We start from the raw sequence: 17,776 nt of genomic DNA on the forward strand, positions 1-17,776 counted from the left end.
TGAAGAACACTGACAAGACCCGTCATCATGACTTGCAGAACACTGACCAGACTCATCGACAGGCCATGTAGAACACAGAACAGATCAACATCAACATCAACATCAACATCAACATCAACATCAACATCAACATCAACCTGTGTAGAACACTGACAAGACCCATCATCAGGCCATGTAGAACACAGAGCAGATCTGTCATCATGACATGCAAAACACTGACCAGACCCATCATCGGGCTGTGTAGAACACAGACCAGTCCCGTCATCAGGTTGTGTAGAACACTGACAAGACCCGTTATCAGACTGAGCAGAACACTGACTACATCCATCATCATACCGTGTAGAACACCGATCAGACCCGTCATCAGGATTTGTAGAACACATATCAGAACCGTCATCATGACTTTTAGAAATCTAACCAGACTCTTCTTCATGACTTGCAGAACACTGACAAAACGCGTCATCATGATGTGCAGAACACAGACCAGACACGTCATCAGGCCGTGTAAAACACTGACCAGACCCTTCGTTAGACTGTGCAGAGCACTGACCAGACCCGTCATCGGGACCTTTAGAACACAGACCAGTCTCGTCATCATGACGTGCAGAATATTGATCAGACCCGTCATCACGCCTTTTAGAAAGCTAACCAGACCCGTCATCATGACGTGCAGAACACCGACCAGACCCGTTATCAGTCCATGTAGAACACAGGTCAGATGAGTCAACAGGACTTGCACAACACTGACCAGCTCGTCATCATGACGTGTTCTAAACACTGACCAGACCCGTCATCAGGCCACACAGAACACTGGCCAGCCCATCATGATGTGTAGATCGCTGGCAAGGCCCGTGATCAGTCTGTGTAGAACACAGAACAGACCCGTTACCAGGACGTGCAGAATACAGATCAGAAGATATGTTTATAATGAACAGATTCAAGGTAATATTCAACATAAACATGTCTAGGAAAATGTGTAGTTCCCAAATCGGAATAAACATTTCGTGTGTTTTGTCACATGTCACAATTTTCGTATAAAAAAAAGATGACATACACTTACACACACACACACACACACACACACACACACACACTCTCTCTCTCTCTCTCTCTCTCTATCTCTCTCTCATAATACTCGAAGCATAAGCCAAAAATAAACAAATGTTAATTTACTGTGATTTAATTAGGTCTATGGACTATGGAAAAGTCGAGCGTGGGAGAAATACATCCTGTTTTTGAGAAAACTGGTCTGGGATAACTATGGTCTACATTTCTGAAAAACGATATCACGTTGTGTACAAGGACAGATGATTGTTGTCACGAACCGAGGTGCATAAAAGCGTCTGTGGGGACATCTGGACATACAGTCATCCACAATGAGGGCGGCGTTTCTGATTCTCCTCGTCTCTGTCTTGCTTATTGGGTCAGCATTTGTTGGTGAGTAAATCCTTGTTTCTTTCTTTGACTCTGCTCATACAACGTTGTGCTTCAGGAACGCAAGTACAATTTTGTAATAGGTATAGAGAATCATCAATGAAATGTTAAAATTCGTAATTTTCCGAGGTCTTTGTGGAGAACCATTGTCTGAGTATGGCCAGAGACCATGTAATAAATTCTGTGGTCTCTGGTGTTGCTTTACGCCGCTTTTAGGAATATCGTAGCAATATCACACTTTGAAACCAAACCAGCAAGCCTGACCACCCGATACCGTTCGTCACCCATTACGACAAGCATGGGTTACTGACGACCAATTTTAAACTGGATTTTCACGCGACACCTCTCGTATGTATTGTGGACGTGGCGACTGTGTCATACTAAATTATCTTGAATCGTTGACTATTTGGAATATGAGATCCAATTCTTTCACAATACTCGGTAGAACGCGTCCTGGTCGTTATTGGTACACCAGACATTTGTCTTCACATGGAATGTGATGTGTGGTACAGTAAGTGATTTAGTTTTACGCCGCTTTTAGCAATACTCATAAATGGGCTTCATACGTTGTACCCATGTGGGGAATAGACCTAGGTGTCTTCATCATGACAAGCGAACGCGTTAACCACTAAGCTACGACCCCGCTCCTTAACATATGACCTCACCAGTCATACTGGTGACTGTGTCATGTAGTGGAATGAATCATTCATTGTTAACAGAGGGATGACAATACATCCATGATTTGGAGAAAAGTATAAACAGGACAACGGTACAAAATCTGCCTTGAAACGTCGCACTCACGAAGCAAAGAAGTTGTTATCCATAAAGTGTGTCTATATTGTACCTCCCAAATTCCCCAAATGCCACTCAATGAAGTTAAAATATTTATGGTTTGGCTATTTAGGGATAATATGCACTTTTGGTCATAGATAGTTTTATCAAACGCTTTGAATGGATGACACAGAGATAGCTTGCTTCAAGATATGCATTTTCAGACCGATTAAAATACCGTGTCTGTGAGGGTGTGCACAGATGCACTTGTCGGAAAGAAGTTATGAGACCTCGAGCTCTCAACTCTTTTAGGGACTGTGGGGTAGGAAAAGCGATGAAAGCATTCACTTCGCCGGAGGTCCGGGTTTGATTCCCTGCATTGGTACAATGTGTGAAACAAATACTGGTGTTCCCCCGTCTTGATAGTGCAGGAATATTGCTAAAACGGCGTAAAATCCAACTCACTTACTTTCTCACTCAATTTGTACTATAATTGTTATATTTATGACTTCCCTTTCGCTTATTTCCGTGTGATCTGTAATCTATATATATTTATGTTTCTACCCTGAAGCTGATGCCCAGTGTAACGGCATTTGCCACAACGACCACGATTGCCAAGACTGTGACCATTGTCACAATGGATATCACTGTGTCAAACACTCAGATGACGTTATTGGAACCTGTTCATGTCGCCATTAGTAAGTAGAACAGAAGAAGTAGTTCAGTTATAAGGCAACCAGGACACAGAGTCTATGTACTCTGCTGATGCACACGACCTTCACAATGATACTGAAAGACCTGTCCGTTTTCTTCTTGATATATTTACTAAAGTGCATTGCTTGGGGCATTTTGTTTACAGTTATTGGAGAAATGAAATCTTCAGTCGTTTTTCGAATGCTGTCGAAACAGAAAACGGAAAGTAGGTCATACATTTAAATAACTAAAGACACTTCTGTCAAATCGTTCGTTGGTAACAGTTATCCTAATAAATGAAATTTCAATTTTCTATTTAATGTTTTATCTTAGATGCTTCATCCCAGGAAGAGGTGCCGAAAATACCAACACCTTGTGCTGAGAGTTAATAAATGATATCATTGAGCATATTCTTCTGTTATATTTGGGCGAGACGCTGCGAGCCGTTGTGTGACAGTGTGTTAGGATGTTCTTGGTTTTCAACTACTTTTGTTTGACAAACAGATAGACAGAGTTTTATTTCAGCATACGACCGCTGGCCAAATATACATTTATAAACATGATTCAGATACACAGCATGCTATAATTATGACTTGTTTGTAATAAGGCGTGTAACTTTAGAGGAAAGGGTCACATATTCTTCAAAGGTTTTAGCAGTTGACTCTACCTGTGTTTTTACTATGTTCATCGCTGGAAAAAGAATGGCTTTATTTATGTCTTCAACTGATCACTGTATGATGGGCACACTAACAACACTATGCATAGCTGTGACACCCGTGGAGACTATAACCGTACTGGTTCTGTAGTACCGTTTCATCTGGTCTAATTAACAATTGATTAGTGAAGAAAATGTCACCATGCCAAATTGCATTTCTACCTGCACCACTCCAGATTCACACTAATTAACACTTGATTTGTGAAGAAAATGTCATCATACCAAATTGCGTAAACCTGCACCACATCAGACTTGTCTCACACATATTTCAGTACTGCTCACAGCTGCAAATCCACGCTACTCACCCAAACCAATGGACCATTGTAACTAATACTAGTGGGTCTCGTTTGTATGTTGACTTGTACGTTGACTTCATCGATATTTTGTTCTCCTGTATGTTGACATAATCGATATTTCGTCGTAGAGAAGTAGTTCCACATTATTCATTGTCCCAGGAATATAATGCTGATTTACTTATCTTCTGTGATGATTACTTTACGAGGTCAGTGGTGTTTCCACTTTGATATTAAAAAGATTACTTTGAAAACAAATGATAATTTTACGCAACACCATTTGCAACGTGTATTGTTTAACTTCCTCCAAATCCTTCTGCTGAAGGGTGTATACTCATCCTATTTATACTTATAAAAGACCAGGGACGGTCCGGGGTAGAATAGGCATTCAGCAACCTATGCTTGCCACAAAAAGGCGAATATGCTGGTCGTCAGGGACGACTAACGCGATTGGGTGGTCAGTTGAGGGTCAACTTGGCTGACAAATACCATCCGTTCCCTATGAATGATGTTCCAGAATGATGCTCATGCTCTTGATCACTGGATTGTCTGGCCTAGGCACTTGATTATTTACAGACCGCCGCCATATTGCTGGAATATTGCTGAGTGTGGCGTAAAACCCAAAACACTCACTCACAAACTGAAATGTTTGGGATCGTCTTGACACACCGGACCATAAGATTAAGGCTGATGAATACACCTATGGAGAGTAAATACATCCAAATAAATGTCATGTTTGAGCTCGATTCGGCAATGGTGGTTAAAATTGTCATCGGTAAAATGAGTGGTAGCAGAGTAGTCTGAATTGAGGTATGGCACGATGTGCCACCTTGCATATTGAACTTAGTTCAGCCAGCCATGAGTCGCTCTCATTCACAGCGAAGGTGTACAGCATCAGCCTCGGCTTCGCCTGCTTCAACACACCCCACCGAACCTATTTCTGGTGACCCACCCTCTGATCACAGAGGCCCCCTGCTAGAGGGTTTACGACTTGTCTCTCAGACCTTCCCACGGGCAGGGAGGGAGCAACTAGTGCTCGTATGTAGCCCCTAACGCAAGCTTTGCCACCACCCCGACTGAAATTGGTCAAACTGGGTTTATACTGGGCACCAACCTCAACGTGTTTTCAAAGAGGTGTGTTTTCATTTCCGTGTATTTTAAATTTAATTTTATGTTCTAAATTAATTCCCCATCTGGATATACTAAATATATATCGCTATTTGTTTGTGGTTTATTTGTAATTAATATAACATTTGATTTACATTGTCGAGGAATAATATTTACACTTAACACTCTATGATGCCGCCTTCCTTGTTACAATGATATGACCTGATCTCAGTTATCTACACGATCTTTACTATGCAATGTATCCCGTCTGTGAGCGAAATAAGTCTGTGAGTGGGTGAATGTGTACCTTATGCACATCATTTCTGTCTAATAAGCCAAACACTGTATACAATTCAATTGAAATTAACAATACACAGGTTCATCTCATCACAAATTGAATTTAAAATGTTTGTATTAATATCCGAAAATGGTACAAACATGATGACAAAATTTATATGTTGTATGTTTATGGCATATATCGTCTCCGACTCCAAGAATGAAACGTAGCTAATACTGATACTGTTGCAACAAATCTACACATTTACTTGAGGTAGAGGAGAGAGGGAGGGCTGCCGGTTTTCGTAAGCTTATCAGGCCGTGCAGAAAAGTGACCAATCCCATCATCAGGCTGTGTAAGACGCTGAATAGACCCGTCAATAGACAGTGTAGACCACTGATCAGACCCATTCTCAGGCCGAGAAGAACACTGACTACATCTATCACCATGACGTGAAGAACACTGACCAGACCCGTCATCATGACTTGCAGAACACTGACCAGACTCATCGACAGGCCATGTAGAACACAGAACAGATCAACATCAACATCAACATCAACATCAACCTGTGTAGAACACTGACAAGACCCATCATCAGGCCATGTAGAACACAGAGCAGATCTGTCATCATGACATGCAAAACACTGTCCAGACTCATCGATCGCGACAGGCCATGTAGAGCACAGAACAGATCAACATCAACATCAACATCAACATCAACATCAACATCAACATCAACATCAACATCAACATCAACATCAGCATCAACCTGTGTAGAACACTGACCAGACCCGTCATCAGGCCGAGTAGAACACTGACTACATCCATCATTATACTGTGTAGAACACTGACCAGACCCATCATCAGGCCATGTAGAACACAGAGCAGATCTGTCATCATGACATGCAGAACACTGACCAGACTCATCATCGGGCCATGTAGAACACAGAGCAGATCTGTCATCATGACATGTAGAACACTGACCAGACCCATCATCGGGTCGTGTAGAACACAGACCAGTCCCGTCATCAGGCTGTGTAGAACACTGACCAGACCCATCATCAGGTCATGTAGAACACAGAGCAGATCTGTCATCATGACATGCAGAACACTGACCAGACCCATCATCGGGCTGTGTAGAACACAGAGCAGATCTGTCATCATGACATGTAGAACACTGACCAGACCCATCATCGGGTCGTGTAGAACACAGACCAGTCCCGTCATCAGGCTGTGTAGAACACTGACCAGACCCATCATCAGGCCATGTAGAACACAGAGCAGATCTGTCATCATGACATGTAGAACACTGACCAGACCCATCATCGGGCCATGTAGAACACAGAGCAGTCCCGTCATCAGGCTGTGTAGAACACTGACAAGACCCGTTATCAGACTGAGCAGAACACTGACTACATCCATCATCATAACGTGTAGAACACCGATCAGACCCGCCATCAGGATTTGTAGAACACATATCAGACCCGTCATCATGAAGTGCAGAACACTGGCCAGATCCACCATCAGGCCGTGTAGAACACCGACCAGACCCATCATCTAGCCATATGGAACACACACCAGATCCTTCATCTGGCCGTGCAGAATACTGATCAGACCCGTCATCAGGACTTTTAGAAATCTAACCAGACTCTTCTTCATGACTTGCAGAACACTGACAAAACGCGTCATCATGATGTGCAGAACACAGACCAGACACGTCATCAGGCCGTGTAAAACACTGACCAGACCCTTCGTTAGACTGTGCAGAGCACTGACCAGACCCGTCATCGGGACCTTTAGAACACAGACCAGTCTCGTCATCATGACGTGCAGAATATTGATCAGACCCGTCATCACGCCTTTTAGAAAGCTAACCAGACCCGTCATCATGACGTGCAGAACACTGATGAGGCCCATCATCAGTCCATGTAGAACACAGATCAGATGAGTCAACAGGACTTGCACAGCACTGACCACCCCGTCATCATGACGTGTTCTAAACACTGACCAGCTCGTCATCATGACGTATAGAACACTAACCAGACCCGTCATCGTGGTGTGTTGAACACTAACCAGACCCGTCATCAGGCCACACAGAACACTGGCCAGCCCATCATGATGTGTAGATCGCTGGCAAGGCCCGTGATCAGTCTGTGTAGAACACAGAACAGATCCGTTACCAGGACGTGCAGAATACAGATCAGAAGATATGTTTATAATGAACAGATTCAAGGTAATATTCAACATAAACCTGTCTAGGAAAATGTGTAGTTCCCAAATCGGAATAAATGTTTGGTGTGTTTTGTCACATGTCTCTCTCTCTCTCTCCCTCTCTCTCTTTCTTTAGGTGATAATACTCGAAGCATAAGCCAAAAATATTATTAAACAAATGTTAATTTACTGTGATTTAATTAGGTCATTCCAAGAAAAACAGAGGAAAAGTCGAGCGTGGGAGAAATACATCCTGTTTTTGCGAAAACTGGTCTGGGATAACTATGGTCTACATTTCTGAAAAAAAGATATCACGTTGTGTACAAGGACAGATGATTGTTGTCACGAACCGAGGTGCATAAAAGCGTCTGTGGGGACATCTGGACATACAGTCATCCACAATGAGGGCGGCGTTTCTGATTCTCCTCGTCTCTGTCTTGCTTATTGGGTCAGCATTTGTTGGTGAGTAAATCCTTGTTTCTTTCTTTGACTCTGCTCATACAACGTTGTGCTTCAGGAACGCAAGTACAATTTTGTAATAGGTATAGAGAATCATCAATGAAATGTTAAAATTCGTAATTTTCCGAGGTCTTTGTGGAGAACCATTGTCTGAGTATGGCCAGAGACCATGTAATAAATTCTGGGGTCTCTGGTGTGGCTTTACGCCGCTTTTAGGAATATCGCAGCAATATCACACTTTGAAACCAAACCAGCAAGCCTGACCACCCGATACCGTTCGTCACCCATTACGACAAGCATGGGTTACTGACGACCAATTTAAACCTGGAGTTTCATGGGACACCTCTCGTATGTATTGTGGACGTGGCGACTATTTCAGTCATACTAAGTCATAAGTGCCATACTAAATTATCTTGAATCGTTGACTATTTGGAATAAGAGATCCAATTCTTTCACATTACCCGTTAGAAAGCGTCTTGGTCGTTATTGACACTCCAGTCATTTGTCTTCACGTGGAATGTGTGGTACAGTGAGTGATTAAGCTTATCTCCGCTTTTAGCAATATTTCAGCAATACTCATGAATGGGCTTCACACGTTGTACCCATGTGGGGAATAGACCTAGCTGTCTTCATCATGACAAGCGTACGCGTTAACCACTAAGCTACGACCCCGCTCCTTAACATATGACCTCACCAGTCATACTGGTGACTGTGTCATGAAACATCCCATAGGTGTAATGGAATGAATCATTCATTGTTAACAGAGGGATGACAATACATTCATGATTTGGAGAAAAGTATGAACAGGACAACGGTACAAAATCTCCCTTGAAACGTCGCACCCACGAAGCAAAGAAGTTGTTATCTATAAAGTGTGTCTATATTGTACCTCCCAAATCCCCCCTATGCCACTCAATGAAGTTAAAATATTTATGGTTTGGCTATTTAGGGATAATATGCACTTTTGATCATAGATAGTTTTATCAAACGCTTTGAATGGATGACACAGAGATAGTTTGCTACAAGATATACATTTTCAGACCGATTAAAATACCGTGTCTGTGAGGGTGTGCACAGATGCACTTGTCGGAAAGAAGTTATGAGACCTCTCAACTCTTTTAGGGACTGTGGGGTAGGAAAAGCGATGAAAGCATTCACTTCGCCGGAGGTCCGGGTTTGATTCCCTGCATTGGTACAATGTGTGAAGCACATTTCTGGTGTTCCCCGTCGTGATATTGCAGGAATATTGCTAAAACGGCGTAAAATCCAACTCACTCACTATCTCACTCAGTTTGTACTATAATTCTTAAAAGTGTGACTTCCCTTTCATTTATTACCGTGTGATCTGTTATCTCTATATATTTATGTTTCTACATTGAAGCTGATGCCCACTGTAACGGCATTTGCCACAACGACCACGAGTGAACATTGTCACAATGGACATTCATTGTGTCCTACACCCAGATGCTGTTGCTAGAACCTGTTCGTGTTGCCATTAGTAAACAGAACAGAAGAAGTAGTTCAGCTATAGGGCAACCAGGACACAGGGTCAAGGTATTGTACCACTCAGCTGATATCATTCCTATTCAACTCACGGACCAATTTGATTGATTGCGCTATAGAACCCTTTTTCCTCTTTGGCTTGTCATTCGTTACTTTCGTTACTTTCTGTGTGACTCTACCGTTTGCTTTGATGCTGATGCCCAGTGTTACGGCATTTGCCACAACGACCACGAGTGCCAAGACTGTGACCATTGTCACAATGGACATCACTGTGATGACGCTGCTGGAACCTGTTCATGTCGCCATTAATAAGTAGAAAAGAAGATGTAGTTCTGTTATAGGGCACCCAGGACACAGAGTCTAGGTATTATATCACTCTGCCGATACACACGGCCTTTACCATGGTACTGAAAGATCTGTCCGTTTTCTTGACATAACTGATATTTTGTTCCCTTTTATGTTGGCATAATCGACATTTCGTCGCAGAGTAGTAGTTTCACATTATTCATTGTCCCAGGAATATAATGCTGATATAAATATCTTCTGTGATGATTACTTTACGAGATCAGTAGTGTTTTCTCTTTGATATGTAAAAGATTACTTTGATAACAAATGATAATTTTACGCAACCATTTGCAACGTGTATTGTTTAACCTCTTCTAAATCCTTCTGCTGTAGGATGTATATATACTCATTCTATTTACAGTTATAAAGGACCCGTGAAGGTTCGGGATAGAATAGGCCTTCAGCAACCCATGCTTGCTACAAAAGGTGAATATGTTTGTCGTAAGAGGCAACCAACGCGATCGGGTGAATAGGCTGGGTGGTCAGTTGGGTTGACAAATGCCATCGGTTCCCAACTACGCAGAATGCTCTTGATGACTGGATTGCCTGGTCCAGACTCGATTATTTACAGACAGCCGCCATATAGCTGGAATATTGCTGAGTGCGACGTAAAACTAAACTCACTCATTCACTCACTACAGTTATAAAGAATCCAATAATTCATTTCCACGAGAGACGCGTTTGTGCTCTTTCACAGTTGAGACTGTTGTGTGGGCACGAGGAGACAGTAGCGGCTAAACAGTTTGCTCGCCATGCCGGAGACGTGGATAAGATGTGTGAAGCCCATCTGAGGTATCCATCATGGTGTTATTGCTCAAACTGAGGCAAACCCAACTCACTCAGTTCGACTGTTTTGGTATAACCAGGAGTTGTGTTGCAGCCATTTAAACAGGCGAGACACATCCTGAGAACCTGAACGTTAAAGCATACTGTGAAACTTCAGAGGCATTCAAACACGTGACATATAGTTTATGCATTTCGTCCATATGCAGTAACCACAAACCACTGAAGTTTTTGAAACAATAACTTTTATGAGAACAAAGACGTAACATGTCACAAGTTCAAAACTGTACAAGTCTAAAAATAAAATCATGTTTAGCTAATGATATCACCTATATGTGCAAACATTATGAAAGCAAAAGATCACATTCATAGACCGAACATACAACTGGATCTCTAATGAATGGTGATCAAATCGATTTATCCCACGAACTGTAAAGGTTCACACTGTTTGTTGTTCACAGAAATAATGTTGAATTGATTTTCATCTATGATGATTGCTTAGCGCGGTCCGTAGTGTTTCCACAAGCATAAACATGCATTTGCTCTACTGTCAACATAAATTTGCAAACAACTTCCATTGTGTCGAGTACTGGGAAAACAAACTGAACAGTTTGGAGAGCTACTTGAATATGTCAGAGTTATACTTGGAAGTATTTGGGGTATTTCCCTGTAAATGCACATGGCAAAGGTTAGTGCGTTTACATCGGATGGAGATAAAACGGTGGTGTCGTGGAAACATTATCAAATAAAAAGGTCACAAACAAAGACTTGGATTTGCTTTTCCACTGTGAAAACTGGCAAAAAATATTATCGACTACCGACTAAACTAACTGAACATACTACTGGATCTTTCCTGCATGTTGATTTAAGCGATAGTTTTAAAACTGAAGCAGTTTCACATTGCCCATTATTTAAGGGAAAATGTCGAATTGGCCTTCTTCTATGATGATAACATTGTTTCACTCAAACATTGCCCATTGCCCATTGTTTAAGGGAAAATGTCGAATTGGCCTTCTTCTATGATGATAACATTGTTTCACTCAAACATTGCCCATTGCCCATTGTTTAAGGGAAAATGTTGAATTGGCCTTCTTCTATGATGATAACATTGTTTCACTCAAACATTGCACATTGCCCATTGTTTAAGGGAAAATGTTGAATTGGCCTTCTTCTATGATGATAACATTGTTTCACTCAAACATTTCACGGAAACAACCTCTTTTTATTTTTCGGGATACATAACATACACTCAAAATCATATCGTTACCCTGCTCGTTTTGGGACAACAGGATTAAATCCTTAAAATAGAATGTAGTATTCCTTAGATAAAGGATTAGTCAAGGAGATGTGTCAACTTTTATTGTGAGGCCAAGTGTGCTAATAGGTTAATTAGTCGTTTGCTTGATTTAACGTCGCACGCACAATGGGGGTATTCGACAGGTGATGGTTGGAAATCACCGACCTCTTTTTGTGTCCGTAAGTTCACTGATCATTAATATTGTTGGTATTCTTTTGCGATTGTCCAAAATATACGATAGGTCTTTTAACAACGATTTTGGTAGCTTGACATGGATCAAATATGTTTTAAGTATAGTTACTGATTGGACAATTTGTTTGATTGGCATTATTAGAAGCTGTGAGTGACAAGAGGGTAAGAGTCTTTATGGATAGCAACTTCTTTATTGCATATGAGCATCATATGATCAGACAAGCCAAAACAAGCCGTGGGGGGGGGGGGGGGGGGGGGGGGGGGTGTAGTCACGTGACTATTACAGGACAGGACTGTTACACCAGCTTAATTACGGTTTGTTTCTCAAGATCAGTCTGTAACTAGTTCCTATATCTGATGTTACATGACCGTGACACAATAGCAATTAGGGTTAATCAGACTGGATTTATTATAGTTTAATTGTCTGCACGTCTATACAGCGGTATATTGTACTGGTGCAATAAAAAGTAGGTTGAGTTTTAAGCTGACACGTTAAATGTTACATGTATATCACATGGATCTTGTTAATTATCCTTGCGATGCGCGTTACATCAGCTTGAGCCATGACCTGAAGGATAATTAAAGTGACATTCAACACAAGCAACTCTTTACAAAGAAAGTGGCAACTGTGGCAAGCATATATACAAAATACATACATACAGAAAAATACACCTATATGTATAATATAATGATAAATTGTGCACTGTCACAGTATTGTGTACAAACGTTATGAAAGCAAAGGTCACTAGCATGAGCATACATTTGCTTTACAATCTCTACAAAGGCAAAGACATTCCCTTTTACAGACTACTGTAAACTAACCGAACAAAGAAGAGTCTACATTTGCAGGTATCTGGAGAGTTGGATCGTGAATACACATGACAAAGGGTAGTGAGCTTAAACACGGTTTAGAAAACCGATAGTGACGTCTGAAATCCTGAAGAATCATGTGTAAACACAAAGGGAATATATAAGCTGATGAGAGTTTCAAATTTCAACAGTGTGACCTACTCTGAATATATGCATGAGCTAGTGTATAGTGTTCCAAAAAGGACATTTTTCGGGGATCAATCAGATTGTGACACCGCGGGTGCAACTGTAGATCCACAACATTGGACCATTTATACTTCCTGCGCTCCTTGTGTCTAATCTCAAATAACGAGAGCGAGTGGGCGAATAAACGTTTCAATAGTGCAATATGGTCTTTGAAATATTAAAACTTTGATCGCTTGGTAATAGTGATGTAGATCAAGTCGCTCTGCGTCTGCAGATGTAGCCGAAGAAGCTGACCTAGCTCTTTGTTTCTTACGCGTGTGTCACATCAAGATGTACCCAAACGGGAAACAGATCCAAAATCATTGTGTTAACTTTAAACGAACATTCAGGACGCACAAAAGACGGAAAACATAAATTTACTAATGCCTTGAAGCCAGCTGACATACATTTCAACATTTCAGCAACAAGTAGTCTGCTTAAGCCTAATAATCGCCCACAATGTAAGCCGACAGTCCTTCTTGTTTCAGGGATACAAATAGCATCAGCATTTAACCTACCTACCATTTAGGATCAAAGTTAAAATATGTAATGTTTGCGTTTTACAATGCATTCTTACGTTAATTGCTGAAACTAAAAGCTGGATCTATCATCATATTGTTGGGGTCTGGAGTCTGTTAGTTGTAAATGCAACAGCAGCAGGTCACGACTATTATAATGAGAGCAACCACTCCGATGGGTATTCCGATGATGAGACCGAGGTAACTTCCATCAGATGTGTCTGCTGCTTCAACAACTGATGCTTCTGAAACAATCAGCACAAACGAGTCATAAATGATTGTACCATTTGGTCGTTTTTGATTATTGATTAATATAGTGGGTAGGCAGCGAGACTATCCAGATTATGTTGCACATGCATAATATCATGTGTTGCAATCTTTGTAGATGTCAAGTACGCATGTATAAACGATTATGATAATATATACTTGGTGATTTCACTTCCTGCGATCATGTGAATTATAAGTCTTCCTTTTGTGATATCTTACCATCACATGTTCTCTTATCTGATCCACTCTGTGCCAGCTTCCAGTAGAACTGGTCTTTGTGGAGAAAGAGTACCAAGTTCAGCCTCTTGTTAATCTCATCATAAACACTTGTTTTTTCAGTGTGAACGTTCAAGTATTTTCCAGTTTCTACTTCTTTGAAGCTGTATGTTGTGTTTATGTCTGCTTCAGCAGCTGTTATTAGAAATGTTACTGCATCTTCTTTGGAGGGTTTACAGATCAGGAACTCCTTCCTGTCGATTTTGTCTTTGTCTGCCCATAAAGTTGGAAACGCTTTCTTATAGTGCAGAAATGGTCTGTCGACACTCAAATAGCATCCACTCTTCTGTCTCAAGTAAAAGCCAGATTTACCATCGGGCGACGCATCCTCCCACGAAAATACCTCACTAGAATCTCCTTTTGGACATCGCAATCCTGCATCTTGTGCTTTGTCGATTTTATCCCAATCAAAAGTACCACCAATTACAATAGATCTCTTCTGATTGGTAAACAAGACAGTGCCGATTTTAGGGTGGACGATATTTATGTTCCGCCGCTGTGAGAAATACTGAGGCGTGCATCTCGTAAATCTTTCAGCTTGAACTCGCAATTGTTCCTCCAGTTTTGTCCTCACTACACCACAGGTTGGGTTGTTTGAAGTACAGGTTAGGTTGTACAGCTGATAAGAGTTAACCTGAAGTTTCATCAATTTCTCTTTATAATTGCTGATATCGGTCAGACTTCTTGCAAGATTGTAATTTTGTGTCGTGGCTGCTTCAAGTTCCCTGAGAACGTGTCTAACATAACCACATGCTAGGCCAGAGTTTCGTCCTGCAGATACTACGCTGATCCCCTTGATTAACAAATGCAGTTCTGTTAACAAGTCTGGTATTGTTCTCAGATCGTTTTCCAGGGTCTCTTTTTCGTTCTCCAGGGTTTGGGTACAGCTGTTGGTTGCATTTGCCTGCAAACACGCTTTAGAAGCTTTAGTGAATGTGTCAAAACGTTGAAAAATAACATGCAGACTTCGTTCGACCCTTTCTGCATCCTGTATAGTTGGCAGTTCCTTCAGTTCATTAAGTATTTTTAGGAAATCTTTATGTGTTTCCTGAAATGAATGAAAAATCAGTTATTTGGAAAAGCTAAACCAAATTTGGACTATGGTTGGTAACAAAGAGTAAGTTATTGATTTTAAACACCCCTATTAGCAACATTCCTGCAATATCAGAAATGGACGTCACAGACTTGAGAACAGAAATCTCGTCTTCGCATGACGAGCGACTGCTTCAGACTCTTGGCTAGCCCAAATAACGCAATGTTTGTTGCGATTGTATTTCACAGTTAGTAACGCTGTGTCATGGTGCCTGTTGAAGAGACAATACCTGCATCGATTTGAGAATCTGCAAAATGTTTTCCAGTTTCTCAGTCGTCCCGGGCTGTTCCACGTGATCTATCAGAGAATCGATACCAAAGGACATCAATTCCTGCACGGCAAATGTGGTGATGAACTTTATAATCGGGACCAGTCGTTTTCTCCTCACAGTTCGGAATTCTCCATTCCGAACTGAAACATAAACGAATATAAATATGAACGAATATGAAGATGCTGCCTTCTGATTAGAGAAATGGTGGTTTAGCCTAGTGGTTAAAGCGTTCGCTCCTTATGTCGAAGAACTGGGTTCGATTACCCACATGGGTACTAAGTGTGAATCCCATTTCTGGTTTCCCAAACCTTGCTATTGCTGGAATAGTGATAAAGGCGGCATAAAACTAAACTCACACTTTCCTTATGATTAGGTCTGAAGTTGTATAAAATCGCACCATTGGATGAAAACCCACATATTATCTGTGGGTATGTTCTATTTGTTCAATGGACAACTTCCCTTGGCTTTGCATTTGTAAAGTCATGTTATCAACGCTTTTGTTACATATCTTGCTTGTTTGAACACAATAGGTAATGAATAAATTATCAAAAATACAAATCGCCTATGCGTTTGGATGGTATATGTCTTCCATATCAAACATTCTCATGTGTGACCACTAGACACAAAGTGGCTTTTTGAGCTCGGGGGTACGAGGGTAGAGAATTGCATTGTTTGGGCACGTCAATGTGTTGAGCACTAAACCAGTTTGTGCGGGTTTCATCCAAACGAAACCCGATCCAAGCAGTCGCCTCTCACGACAACCATGGGTTCTTAAAGATGAGTTCTGACCCGGATCTTCACGGGTTTAAATGCATATACAGATATATCCGTCATTCCCGACGTGAAACAACGAAAGAGTTAGCCCGGACGTCACACAAACACATGAAGATAATCATGTACCGGCGAACAGAAACGTCCCAGAAACGATATTTACTGTCATGACATATAGTCATATTTCAAGGAATCTGAGCACATACTGAATCATGATACTCTATGCTTACGTCTTTAGTAAATCAAAACATCTTCAGTCCGTACATTGTGAACTACATCATTGTCCCTAATCATCGATAAAATATTCAAATGTGAAGAGAATGAGTGAGTGTGTTTAGTTTTACGTCGCACTCAGCAATATTTCAGTTATATGGCAACGATCTGTAAATAATCGAGTCTGGACCAGACAATCCAGTGATCAACAACATGAGCATCGATCTGCGGAACTGGAAACCGATGACATGTGTCAACCAAGTCAGCGAGTCTGACCAACCAATCCCGTTAGTGGCCTCTTACGACAAGCATAGTCGCCGTTGATGGCAAGCATGGGTTGTTGAAGGCCTATTCTACCCAGAACCTTCATGGGTCGAAGAGAATGAAGTAAAATCTGAGAATATTTACATTCGACGAAAAACCCAAGAGCACACTTAAAATAAATATATAACTTACCTTGGATAGACAACATCAGGACGATGGTGAAAACATATTTTACTGTTCGTGAGTCCATGGCGTAAGGAAGGTAAAGCGACAGTCAGCTACTACGATTGTCCGGACAACCCCCCTGCAAAATATACCCGTCTTTTGTGTCTTTTGTCGCGTTTACTCGTAACAGAAGGTTGAAATGACACACAATTTGATATCCCCAACTTCACTACTGATAACACGTGACATTGACTTGGCGCTTTAAATAGACGCATATTTGTCATATGCTGTCTGAATGACAGTCATTTTGCGGGGACACAGGTGAATCTGTGAACAAGACGTCCAAACTCTTACAGACGAAGAACAATAGTCACGCCTACGCGTGAAACAAAAGCTGAAAGGTTGAAGATGTCTAGGTCAGTGCCTTCACTGAGGCAAACACGTGGTACTGACTTGGCGCTATAAATATACACGTTATTCAATATCATGCTACCCCGAACAGCAGACATGTGAAACCTTGGAGGAGAACACGGGTGGATGGTGAGGCGCGTGGGTAAACAGGGTATGAGTGAGGGGATATGGGTGGACAGTGACACGTGCTGGTAGATGGGGGTATGAGGGAAAAAGGGGTGAACAGTGAATGGTGTCGGTTGATGGGGTACGGGTGAGGGAATATGGGAGTATAGTGAGGGGTGCTGGCAGATTGGATGCGGGTGAGGGAATAAGAATAGATAGTGAGGGGTGTTCGTAGATGGAGTGCAATACCTTACAATACTTAACCCCCTTTTGAGGATACATTCTCGGTTACTAATATGATAAAAGT

The 17,776-nt window shown here is 41.5% G+C and overlaps 1 protein-coding gene across 2 annotated transcripts; it reads right to left on the minus strand.

Moving 5' to 3' along the window:
• Positions 1–10,915: 10,915 nt before the first annotated feature.
• Positions 10,916–17,167, minus strand: LOC137296008 (uncharacterized). Of its 2 annotated transcripts, XR_010957618.1 has the most exons (5): positions 16,981–17,119; positions 15,499–15,680; positions 14,120–15,224; positions 13,693–13,878; positions 12,337–12,648 (listed from the first exon to the last, which is right to left on the minus strand). XR_010957618.1 is itself a non-coding variant. In XM_067827638.1 (4 exons), the coding sequence occupies exons 1-4, from the start codon at positions 17,036–17,038 to the stop codon at positions 13,751–13,753; spliced, it is 1,473 nt and encodes a 490-aa protein (XP_067683739.1). In that variant the 5' UTR covers positions 17,039–17,167; the 3' UTR covers positions 10,916–13,750. The 2 variants fall into 2 exon arrangements, 1 of the variants encoding a protein (XP_067683739.1); XM_067827638.1 differs by having other exon boundaries at positions 10,916–13,878; positions 16,981–17,167.
• Between the last annotated feature and the right edge of the window lie 609 nt (positions 17,168–17,776).

This window comes from Haliotis asinina, chromosome 1, assembly GCF_037392515.1.
Source record: "Haliotis asinina isolate JCU_RB_2024 chromosome 1, JCU_Hal_asi_v2, whole genome shotgun sequence".
NCBI lineage: Eukaryota > Metazoa > Mollusca > Gastropoda > Lepetellida > Haliotidae > Haliotis > Haliotis asinina.